The following is a 12609-nucleotide window of genomic DNA, read 5'->3' on the forward strand; positions in this document are numbered from 1 at the left end:
CTCAATAAAATATCTGGAATTAATAATCTAATGATGACCATGAAACCATTGTCGATTAACATAAAAACCCATCTGGTTCACTAATGTCCTTCAGGGAAGGAAATCTGCCATCCTTACCTGATCTGGCCTACATGTGGCTCCAGACCAATTGAAAGGTGGTTGACTCTTACAGACCACTGTTATATTCAATTGCTAGAAGGCAGCTCACCACCAAATTCTGAAGGGCAAGTAGGGATGGACAATAAATGCCGGCCTAGCCACTGATACCCACATCCCGTAAATGAACAAATCTGTTTGGTCTTTTATTTACTTCCTGCAATAAACTCAGTGCTACGTCTCAAAGGATTGATGTGAGCAACCATTTTTCTTGAAATTGTAATTTCCCAGTTGGCCTGAAGATGCTGAGGTACACGTCAATGCTGTTGGTTGTCATTTATACTTCAATAAACTCTCAATTCATCTTTGAATCTAGATTTTCTTTATTCGTTCATGGGATGAGAGTGTTCTGTCAAGACGAGTAATTATTACCCATCCCTAATTGCCTTTGAGTGGGTCGTTGGGGACCATCTTCTTGAACCGTTGCAGTCCATGTGGTGTAGGGATTTCTGCTATGCCATAAGAGAGTGGGTTCCAGGATTTTGACCTGGTGACAATAAAGGAACGATGATATAATTCCAAATAAGGATAGTGTGTGTCTTGGAGGGAACTTGTGGGTGTTCCCATGTGGCTGCTGCCCTTGTCCTTCCAGTTGGTCGAGGTTACTCCAGACCCACAGAAGTGTGGGCATAAACATACAAGTTTTGTAATGTGCTGTTGAAGGAACCTTGGTGAGCTACTGCAATGCATCTTTGGGATGGATTGGATTTGTTTATTGTCACATGTACCAAGGTACAGTGAAAAGTATTTTCCTGCTAGCAGCTCAAACAGATCATTTTGTACATAAAAATAAAATAAAAAGAAAATACATAATAGGGCAACACAAGGTACACAATGTGAATACATAGACATCGGCATCGGATGAAGCATACAGGTGTGTAGTATTAATCAGGTCAGACCATAAGTGGGTTGTTTAAGAGTCTGGTAACAGCAGAGAAGAAGCTGTGTTTGAAACTGTTCGTGTGTGTTCTCAGACTTTTGTGTCTCCTGCCCGATGGAAGAAATTGGAAGAGTGAGTAGGCCGGGTGGGAGGGGTATTTGATTATGCTGCCTGCTTTCCCCAGGCAGCAAGAGGTGTAGATGGAGTCAATGGATGGGAGGCAGGTTCGTGTGATGGTCTGGGCTGTGTAAACGACTCTCTGAAATTTCTTGCAGTCTTGGGCTGAGCAGTTGCCAAACCAGGCTGTGATGCAGCCAGAGAGGATGCTTTCTATGGTGCATCTGTAAATGTTGGTAAGAGTCAGTGTGGACATGCCAAATTTCCTTAATTTCCTGAGGGAGTATAGGCGCTGTTGTGCTTTCTTGGTGATAGCGTCGACGTGGGTGGACCAGGACAGATGTTCGGTGATGTGCACCCCTAGGAATTTGAAGCTGTCAACCATCTCCATCTCGGCCCCTTTGATGCAGACAGGGATGTGTACAGTACTTTGCTTCCTTAAGTCAATGACCAACTCTTTAGTTTTGCTGGCATTCAGGGATAGCTTATTGTCGTCGCACCACTCCACTAGGTTCTCTATCTCCCTCCTGTATTCTGACTTGTCGTTATTCGAGATCCGACCCACTATGGTAGTGTCGACAGCAAACTTGTAGATGGAGTCGGAACCAGATTTTGTCACGCAGTCGTGTGTATAGGGAATATAGTAGGGGACTAAGTACGCAGCCTTGTAGGGCCCCAGTATTGAGAACTATCGTGGAGGAGGTGTTGTTCTTTATTCTTACTGTAAGAAGTCTTACAACACCAGGTTAAAGTCCAACAGGTTTGTTTCAAACACGAGCTTTCGGAGCACTGATTGTGGTTTGTGGGTCAGAAAGTTGAGGATCCAGCTGCAGAGTGAGGAGCCAAGTCCTCGATTTTGGGGCTTTGATATGATGGTACACGTGCTGCCGCTATGTGTTGGTGGTGGATGGAATGCCAATCAAGCAAGCTGCTTGGTGCTGAATGGTGACAATTTTCATGATTTCAGCAGGGTAGCATGGTGGTTAGCATAAATGCTTCACAGCTCCAGGGTCCCAGGTCCCAGGTTCGATTCCCGGCTGGGTCACTGTCTGTGTGGAGTCTGCACGTCCTCCCCCTGTGTGCGTGGGTTTCCTCCGGGTGCTCCGGTTTCCTCCCACAGTCCAAAGATGTGCGGGTTAGGTGGATTGGCCATGCTAAATTGCCCGTAGTGTCCTAATAAAAGTAAGGTTAAGGGGGGGTTGTTGGGTTACGGGTATAGGGTGGATACGTGGGTTTGAGTAGGGTGATCATGGCTCGGGTCAACATTGAGGGCCGAAGGGCCTGTTCTGTGCTGTACTGTTCTATGTTCTATGTTCTATGATTGTTGTTGGAGTTGCACTCATCCAGTAAAGTGACAAGTATTGCATTAAACTTCTAACTTATTCCATATGGATGGTTGACAGGCTTTGGGGAGTCGAGAGGTGATTTACTTGCCTTAGAATTCCTAGCCTCTGGCCTGCTCTTTTTGGCCGTGGTATTTACATGACTGGTCCAGTTCAGTTTCCGATCAATGGTAACCCCCAGGATGTTTATAATGGGATGTTAGTAATGGTAATGCAGTTGAAGGTCAAGCTGAGGTGGTGAGAATCTTGTTGAAGATGGTCATTTTCTTTCATTTGTGTGGCACAAATGTTACTTTCCACTTATCAACCCAAACCTGAATGTTGCCAGATCTTGCTGCATGCAGTCCTAGACTACTTCAATGTCAGAGGAGCTGTGGGGAAGAAGCTGTTCCTATGTCTGGATGTGCAGGCCTTCAGACTTCTGTACCTTCTGCCTGATGGAAGGGTCTGGAAGAAAGCAATACCGGGGTGATGATGCTGTCTGCCTTCCTGAGGCAGCGGGAGGAGTATACAGAATCAATGTGGGGGTGGCAAGCTTGTGTGATACATTGGGCTGAGTTCACCACACACTTCAGTTTCTTGAGATCTTGGACTAAGCAGTTGCCATACCAGGCTGTGATGCAGCCGGATAGGATGCTCTATCGCACATCTGTAGAATTTTGTGACAGTCGATGCAGACATGCCAAATTTCCTTAGCTTCCGTAGGAGGTGGCGACGTTATTGGGCTTTCTTGATTGTTGCATCAACTTGAGTGGACCAGGACGGACTGATGGTGATGGTGACCCCCAGGAACGTAAAGCTATCGACCATCTCCACTTCGGTGCCATTGATGCAGAACGGGAGTGTGTGTCGTGCTATGCTTCCTGAAATCGATGATCAGTTCCTTGGTCTTTCCGACATTTAGAGAGAGGTTGTTTTTGGTACCCCAAGCAACCAAGTGATTTATCTTCCTCCTGTAGTCTGATTCGTCGTTGTTTAACATACGGCCCACCACAGTCATATCATCTGCAAACTTATAGATTGAGTTGGAGTTAAATCTTGCCACACAGTCATATGTGCATAGGGAGTACACTAGAGGACTGAGCACGCACCCTTGACGGGCCCCGGTATTGAGGACTATTGTGGAGGAGGTGCTGTTGCCTACCGTGACAGATTGCGGTCTGTTGGTGAGGAAGTCCAGGATCCAGCTGCACAGGGAGGCTCCAAGTCCAAGATTGCAGAGTTTGGTTATTAGTCTTGTCGGGATAATGGTGTTGAAGGCGGAGCTGTAGTTGATGAACAGCAGTCTTACATAAGTGTCCTTATTGTTGATGTGTTCGAGTGTTGATTGTAGAGCCAGTGAGATAGCATCTGCTGTGGACAGGTTAGGGTGATAGGCAAACTGCAGTGGATCGAGACCGTCTGGGAGGCTCGCAGTGATCCGTCTTAGGACTAGCCGCTCGAAGCATTTCATGATAACAGACGTCAGGGCCACCGGTCGGTAGCAGTTGAGGCAGGCTGCTTTGTTCTTCTTTGGTGCTGGTATTATGGTGGTCTTCTTGAAGGAGATGGGGACCTCAGAGCGGTGGAGTGAGGTGTTGAAGATATCTGCAGATACACTCACCATCTGGTCTGTGCAGGCCCTGAGTGCGCGCCCAGGGATTCCGTCGGGGCCTGTTGCTTTCCGCGGATTCACTTTCAAGAAGGCAGCTCTTACTATGAGGCTGTAATAGTGGGTATGGGTGTGTCCAGGGTTAGGGTGGGTGGCACTGATGCATTGGCTGACTGCTCACAGTGGGCATAGAATTTGTTCAGATCATCGGGTAGGAATGCCCTAGGCCCAGATATTTCACCTGGCCTTGCTTTATAGCCTGTGATCTTGTGTAGGCCCTGTCATAGTCATTGTGGGTTAGTGTCATTGGCCTGGGACTCTAGTTTGATGCGGTATTGTCTTTTTGCATCCCTGATGGCTTTCCTACGTCGTACCTGGATTTCTTATATAGGTCAGGGTCATCAGATTTGAACGCCTCCATCCGGAACTTCAGCAGGGAGTGAACCCTTTGGTTGAGCCAGGGTTTCCGATTAGGGAATAACCATATTGTCGTCTTTGGTACACAGTCCTCAACACTCTTACTGATGAAGTCTGTGACGGTGGGTGTGTACACATCCAGATTAGCTGCCGCGGCCTTGAATATGGACCTGTACACAGTCTCCAACCAGTCGCGGAGGATGTCCTCAGATTCCCCGGACTAGCACTGCACGGTGGGCTCCTCCTTTGCTGAGGATGGAGATGTTTTTGGAGCTTTCTCCTGTTCGTTGTTTAATTGTCCATCACCATTCACAATTGAATGTGACACAACTGCAGAGCTTTGATCTGATCTGTTGGTTGTGGAATCACTTCCTTCTGTCTATCACATGCTGCTTCTGTTGATTAGCATGTGTGTAGCCCTGTGTTGTAGCTTCACCAGGCTGGTACCACATTTTTAGGTATGTTTAGTGCTTTTCTGGCCTGCTCACCTACACTTCTCATTGAACCAAGGTTGAACCTCTGACTTTGATGGTAATGGTAGAATGAAGAATATTCTGTGTCATGATGTTTCAGATTGTAGTTACAATGTGAGTGGTCACAGGATAATGGCTGTGGGAGATGGCAATGTAATCAATTGAACCTAATCCTGTCCTCATTCAATACACATACATACACATTTACTTGGAAGAATGATTTTGCCTCTTGCTCTTTTGAACCAACATAACTTCTCACTATTGTATGGATCTCATCCTTTATTAACAGAGCTATCCCACACTTCCTTTTCTTCTCTTCATGTCTTAGTGAAGTGTCAAATACCCCTGCATATTTAGGTCCGAGCCTTCGTCACCATGCAACCACGTCTCTGTAATGGCTATCATACCATGATCAGTTATTTCTGTTGTGCTATCAGTTCATCCATCTTGTTACGAATGCTGCAAGTATTCAAATCAAAAAATTTTAATGTTATTTTACCTGACATTATCTGCTGGAGCACCCTTATATTTAAATGCTTTGTCCCTTCCTATCAGACTCTGGGTCATCATTGCCCACATTGCTACCTTGTACTATTGCCTTGACCGTAAACTTTCCAAATCTCCCCTCATGTAAACTCTCTCTCTCTCTCTCTCTCTCTCTCTCTTCCCCCCCCCCCCCCCCCCCCCCCCCCCCCCCCCCCCCCCCCCCCCCCCCCCCCCAGTATTTACTTTTAAATCCTCTCTACAGCCCCAGTTATATGATTCGCCAGCACTCTGGCCCCAGCACAGTTCAGTTGAAAGATATCTGAACAATACAGCCTTTTCTTTCCTCAGTAGTGCCCATGAATCAAAACCCATTGCTCCTACATCAATCTTTGAGCCATGCATTCAATTTTCTGATCTTATTTATACAATGCCAATTTGCTTGTGGCTTATGGAGTAATTCAGAGATCATCAGATATGTTGTTTTTTTTAAATTTTAGCTCCTGAGTTCTCGTACTCCCTTAACAGAATCTCTTTTTTAGTCCTACCTATGTTGTTGGTATCTCGTGGACCACAACAACTGGATCATTTCCCTCCCACTTCAAGTTCCTCTCCAGCTCTTCGCAGGGCTTGACCTTGGCACGGGCAGGCAACATAGCCTTTGGGACTCATGCTCATGGTTGAAGAAACCATATTTATCTCCCTAACTATACTATCCCCTACTGCAACTGCATTACTAAATTCCTTTCCACTCGTCCCCAACCCCCAATTTAAATAGTCCCCTGCATTATGTGTTCATCCTCCCAGTACACTCTGCTCTTGTCTACATCTGCTGCTAGAATCTCAAATGTGTTTAACAATTGCAAGGGCTGAAGCTCCTCCGATATTACCTTCTGGATCCCCCTACCTGCCTCACTTGCAGTCGCTGACCACAAACCAAATTTGAAGTACCTAGTCCTAAGAGATCTGACATGCTCCCTTGAACAAAGTGTCCAGGTAACCAGGTAACGTTCCCCCTCCCTGATGCATCGCAGTGTCTGAAACTCAGACTCTAACTCTTCAACTCTGAGCCAAAGTTCCTTGAGCTACAGGCACGTACTGCAGATGTGGTTGCTATGTGTCACACAAGTGTCCAGCAGGACCCACACACTTCAGCTGCAACACATCACCTGCCTTAACCTTTTCTGTGTTTTATTTAACAAATTAGATTTAGAAATATCACTCAAAAAATAGCTGTAGTTATATAAAGTAGTTTAACTAATTAAGCTGTAAATTTAATACACTACTTATCTCCCCAGTCCAAGCTTAACTACAGCTCCCATTTGTAGAGAGGAAAAAAACTTTAATCTCACCAACTATACACCTGTCTGCTCACATAATCATAACAGCTTACTGTCACAAGTAGGCTTCAATGAAGTTACTGTGAAAAGCCCTACTTAATTGATGCTTCTGGAGTTCAGCTCTCACCTCTTGCTGCTGGTCTCTGCCTCCTTTTCTCAAACTACTTTTTTCTCAAAAGGTCAGAATAGCACTCCCCCCTTACTTACCAAATTCCCAAGTTTACACTCAGTCTCAAGGTGTAGTCAGTCATGAGCTGCTAGCTTTGTGATTACTTAAGTGCTATAGAAGTGCAAGATTGTGTTGTTATTTGGAAATAAGTGATTTGTATATGGTGTAATGGGGCAGTTTGTTGGTTTTGTCTGTTATGATGTGCAGAATAACACGAAGTAGCTGGGAGTTGGAGGAGAAATTTGGGCTCCTCCCGGGGAACATGTTCAGGTATCTGCAGGTAAAGGCATTTGCTGGGCGGCAGGTGGAGGGATTCCCTTCGCTTCCCGCGAGGGGGGTGAGCGACAGGGTGCTTTCGGGGGTCTGGGTCGGAGAGGGGAAGATATCTGATATCTACAAGGTTATGCAGGAGGCGGAGGAGGCATCAGTAGAGGAGCTGAAAGCTAAGTGGGAGGGGGAACTGGGGGAACAGATGGAAGACGGGACATGGGCTGATGCCCTGGAGAGGGTTAATTCTTCCTCCTCGTGTGCGCGGCTTAGCCTCATCCAATTCAAGGTGCTGCACCGGTCCCTCATGACTGGGACGAGGATGAGTAGGTTCTTTGGGGGTGAAGACAGGTGTGTCAGGTGCTCGGGGAGTCCAGCAAACCATGCCCTTATGTTCTGGGCATGCCCGGCACTGGAGGAGTTCTGGAAGGGGGTGGCGAGGACGGTGTTGAGGGTGGTGGGATCCAGGGTCAAGCCAGGATGGGGACTCGCGATTTTTGGGGTTGGGGTGGAGCCGGGAGTGCAGGAGGCGAAAGAGGCCGGTGTGCTGGCCTTTGTGTCCCTAGTAGCCCGGCGAAGGATCTTGCTACAATGGAAGGATGCGAGGCCCCCAAGCGTGGAGACCTGGATCAATGACATGGCGGGTTTCATTAAGCTAGAGAAGATCAAATTCGCCCTGAGAGGGTCAGTACAAGGGTTCTTTAGGCGGTGGCAACCTTTTCTCGACTTTCTGGCTCAACGATAGGGTACGGGGACAGTAGCAGCAGCAACCCGGGGGGGTAGGGGAAGGGGGAGGGAAAAGGTGGGGAGGGAAAAGGTGGGGAGGGAAAAGGTGGGGAGGGAAAAGGTGGGGAGGGAAAAGGTGGGGAGGGAAAAGGTGGGGAGGGAAAAGGTGGGGGGGGCGGACGATGACTATGTTTGTTTATTTAATTTAAATTTATTTTTAAGTTCTTTTGTTGTTCATTGGGATTGTGGGGGATGGGATACATGTGTCGATATGGTCTGGGGGGTGTTACAGTTATTATGGGTTATTTTGTTGCATTTCATTGTTTGTCGTTACGTTTTATATTTTCTGTAAAAAAATTCCAATAAAAATTATATTTAAAAAAAAAAGAATAACACGAAGTAGCTCTGTTCAGGGTGTCTAAAAGGAGGAGAGAAAGGTAGAGAAGCAGACAGGTTTAGTGAAGGAATCTTGAGAGTTAAAACGAGCCTATATAGGTCAACGCGCACAGGGGTTATGGGACTTAGTACGAGTTAAGATACAGGGAACAGAGCTTTGAATTAGCTAAAATTTATGGAATGCCGTCGATGGGAGATTTCCCAGTAATCAAATAACCATATCTAGAGGTAACAAATACATGGAAGAGAATTTCAGCACATTGAAATTGCTATTAAATTTCTCACGTTGATCACAAGAGATCCACAGGATTGCAGGTATTTATTTATTAGAACCATGAAAATAAATGCTTACATATTATGTAATGATGCAATTTAAAAGCAGTTTTGCAGTGGAAAAAGATTCTGCTGCCTTGGTTTTCCAAGCTTTATAAATGCCATTGTTTTGATAGGTCTCCTTTGATCTCTCCTTTTTCTCGCACTAATGGAATGCTGCTGAGGGTCCTTTCATACAGTGCCCTTTGCTCTTTCAAGTCATTATCTGCTGAATTTCATAAGCTGCTTGATTGGTTCAAACAGTGAGTTTGGGAGTCATTGGTTAGGATAGTGATTCTAGAGGAAAGCAAGTTTTTTGCTGTAATCATTCAAAGATGTTGGAGGGGAAGGTGTGTGGATGTGGGGAGTGCCGAGAAGGCCTCTGGTTGCTGGTAAGTAAGTGATGTCAGGTGCCAGAGAGTCTAGACACAGTGATTTCAGCCTGGGACTGTGGTACCTGATACTCAATATGGGAATTGTCTGAAGGAATACCACAGCTTCTTCACCATAGATTCAACATCTGAATACCTTCCTGTTAAAAAAAGTGACTGGTGACAATAAGCACATTTAAAAGAGATATAGTTTGAGCTACAATCAACAGTTAGTGCAGTGACAAGGCACCTCTTAATATAGGAATAATCAGTGAAGTTTTGAAACCATATTTACACTTCAAGTGCAGCCAATTTGCAGTAATTACTGAAGTATAAATGCTGCACTATCATATTTGACCTCCATTGTAGATTGAAGTAAAAGTACCCACCATTTGATGTTGGAATAAACTTTTATTCCGAAGTCGATGATCAGGCAGTTAACTTCTGCATCAAAAATAATTTGTTTCAAAAATATTGTCAATTAAGCTTTACTGAAGTACTTATTCTATATTATCATTTTAAAAACTTAATTGCACAGCACTTTTTAAAGTCTATTTCTCTCTCATTGTCCTTCTTCCCTTCGCCCCTTAAGGCTCTGACCTTTATCAGGGTGTGTCTCTGACACTGGCAGAATTTTGTGCAGTTTTTCACATGACACCAAACAGCATGTATTGTCAGGCTAGTTGACAATGGAAGGCTTTCATGCCATGGCTCATGATAGCTCGCTCAACTTCCATAAGTGTACACTTTGCAACAGGGGTCACGTGATTCCAATGGTCATTCTAAATTCTGATTGTATTAGGAAAAGGGGAAAAAATATGCTAAGGCCATTTACAGGACTCTAATTGTGGTAGAGATTCTTTAACTTGGCACCAATCTTGTGTTCAACCTGAAGCCGTCTGGTCTGTGTGACTCAGCATCATACCACACTTATCAACTGGGCTTGAAGGAAGTGATTCGACCAGCTTCTTATGCCTCACCAAAAGGACCTTCTTGCTCTAATGTGGCTTTCTTCCTCACAATCTATTTGAAAAGGGATACAATATTCACAAGTTGAAGCAATGATTTTATTAAGAATTAAGCTTTATTATATTTTTCATATTTAAATGTTCAACTATTTGAGACTTCCAAAAATTTTAACTTGACCTGCTTGTTGGGAAACTGATTGGATTGCTGTCCATTGAAGTGAGTGGAATGTTAAATCAGGCAGGTTTGAAATGTAAGCCAATCTGATCCAGTCAGATTCCCCATTGGTTGTTTATGGTAAAGTTATCAGCAAATAGCTATGAAACATTGTGTAAAATATTTTACAGTTCAAGGGTGGGTTGGATAATTGCAATTCGTTTCAAAAGGCAAGATGCAAATTGTGTGTATATATTTCTTGGTTTAAAAAATAAAGAACAGCTGTGAATGTATTGTAGAGGAAGGATGTAGGAATGTTTGAACATTGAAGAGCAATTACAGGAACTAATGCTTTTATGTGCTGTTCTGTTGACAGTTAATGAAGATGTTGTTTGAATGTGCAGAGGAGCACATTGACATGGAATTAATATCCTTTTGTATCAATCTAGCTTCCAACAAGAGAAATGCACAACTGATCTGTGAAGGTGAGAATTTATCTAATATCTCCAGCGTTGTAGAATCCTAACTTTTACATCCAGATCAGAGAGACTTGAAACTTAATTTCTACTTTGCATGCCTTTTATTTATAATTATGACTTTTAAAACGTAGGCGATAATAGATACAAATAGATTGAGGGTGCAATTATATTTATCCTTTGTGACACTGTGAAACAGTTTACAATATCCACTACTGTGTAACAGAATTCAGTCCCCTGGGGCGGCATGGTGGCGCAGTGGTTAGCACTGCTGCCTACGACGCTGAGGACCCTGGTTCAATCACGCCCCTGGGCCACTGTCCGTGTGAAGTTTGCACATTCTCCCAGTGTCTGCGTGGGTTTCACCCCCACAATCCAAAGATGTGCAGGGTAAGGGAATGGCCATTCTAAATTGCCCCTTAATTGGAAAAAAAATAATTGGGTACTCTAAATTTGAAAAAAACTAAATTCAGTCCCAAATCTGACTCTTGAGACAGTAAGAAGTTTTACAACAACAGGTTAAAGTCCAACAGGTTTGTTTTGAATCACTAGCTTTCGGAGCACAGCTCCTTCCTTAAATGTTTGAAGTTTAGGAAGAGACACTGATACTTGATTGATCACACATTTTGGGCAGTATTGTATACCTTTTCCTGTGGTGAGTTTGGAGGTGGAGGAGGGCATTTAATCGGGTCAGATGTTAGTGGGTGGGCACCCACCACCTTCTCGTATCCACCTTAATTAAGTCAGTGACGGAATGGCCCATGGACGGCCTTCCTGCTCTGGTGCCAGTTGAGGCCCTTAAGTGGGCAGCTTATTGCAGCTTGTATTACACCAGGCTTGTCGCCACATGGGGCGTATGACGATCAAACCTGTGCATGTTGCTTCTAGTCTCAGTGGAGGGAATGGGGGGGGGGGTGTTGTGTGGTGTCCCTTGGTATCAGAGGGACTTGGTATCAGGAAGGAGGAGCTTGCTGACAGGGACTCCCATCCTGTGAAACTTCTCCCGCCTTCACTTACCTCTGGCCTGGGTCGCTCTGCTACCTGGGCCTCTGGAGGGTGTATTCCTGTGGCACTGCTGAGCAAAAGGGCTGCCGACAACAGCTCCTGCCCACAGACCCTAATTTCATGGAAGGCCAACTGATAGCCAGTTAGTTGCCTGATTGGCTTGTAGATAGGCAGACCATCCCCAAAGGCAACATGGGTCTCTCGCTGGCTCTCCAGTGGGTGGCTGAGATACCTCTATAAAATTCTCCCCTGTGGATGCCAGGAAGACCATTGAACATTTACAATTCTTTTACCTTCTTTGTTACAAATTATAAATAATCTTGTCAAAAAACGACATACTTTTTTTGTCCATCTATTAATTTGTGAATAAGCTACTTGTGTAAATCCTGATTCAGAAAGGGATTATAGGAAGACAGTTTTCCTTTTGCTGCAATATTGTTATTAAGATTCTTAAATTCAGTACGATGCAAAGCTATTTGTCAAGAACATTCTTATTGGGGAATTACTTGTAATTTGTAAGTAATTTTTCATTGATGTTTTATTTGAAAGCTGAGAAACTGAAATCTTATATCTCCAGTTGTAGGTAGCATTTCTTGTGATTTGTAGTGGAGGGTTTTCTCTTCCGTTTCTCCATCAGAAAATAAAGTAAATAAATCTATTAGGATTACAAAGTAGGCATTGCAGACAAAATGAATAATGAGCTAAAAGACTTGCATGCTTCGAATTCTGCCTTTTTTTCTACTTTTAATTCAAATCAAAATTAGAATTATGAAGTATGTGAATAGGCCATATTTTTATCTAAAGATTACACAGTGTAGAATCATAGAATCTCTACAGTGCAGAAGGAGGCCACTCGGCCCATCAAGTTTGCACCTAGCCTCCGAAAGAGAAACAACTAGGTGCAATTTAGCATAGCCAATCCACCTAACCAGCACATCTTTGAACTGTGTGAGGAAACCAGAGCA

At 44.3% G+C, this 12609-nt stretch overlaps 1 protein-coding gene across 3 annotated transcripts in view; it reads left to right on the forward strand.

The window, feature by feature from the left end:
• The window catches only part of kifap3a (kinesin-associated protein 3a), a 301592-nt gene that overhangs the window by 147288 nt on the left and 141695 nt on the right, over window positions 1–12609 (forward strand). For all 3 annotated transcript variants that reach the window (XM_038794573.1, XM_038794572.1, XM_038794574.1), the window contains one exon: window positions 10540–10648. In XM_038794573.1, coding sequence (XP_038650501.1) covers window positions 10540–10648 — 109 coding nt within the window. The remainder of the gene's footprint in view (window positions 1–10539; window positions 10649–12609) is intronic.

The sequence above is a fragment of the Scyliorhinus canicula genome, chromosome 4, assembly GCF_902713615.1.
Source record: "Scyliorhinus canicula chromosome 4, sScyCan1.1, whole genome shotgun sequence".
Lineage (NCBI taxonomy): Eukaryota > Metazoa > Chordata > Chondrichthyes > Carcharhiniformes > Scyliorhinidae > Scyliorhinus > Scyliorhinus canicula.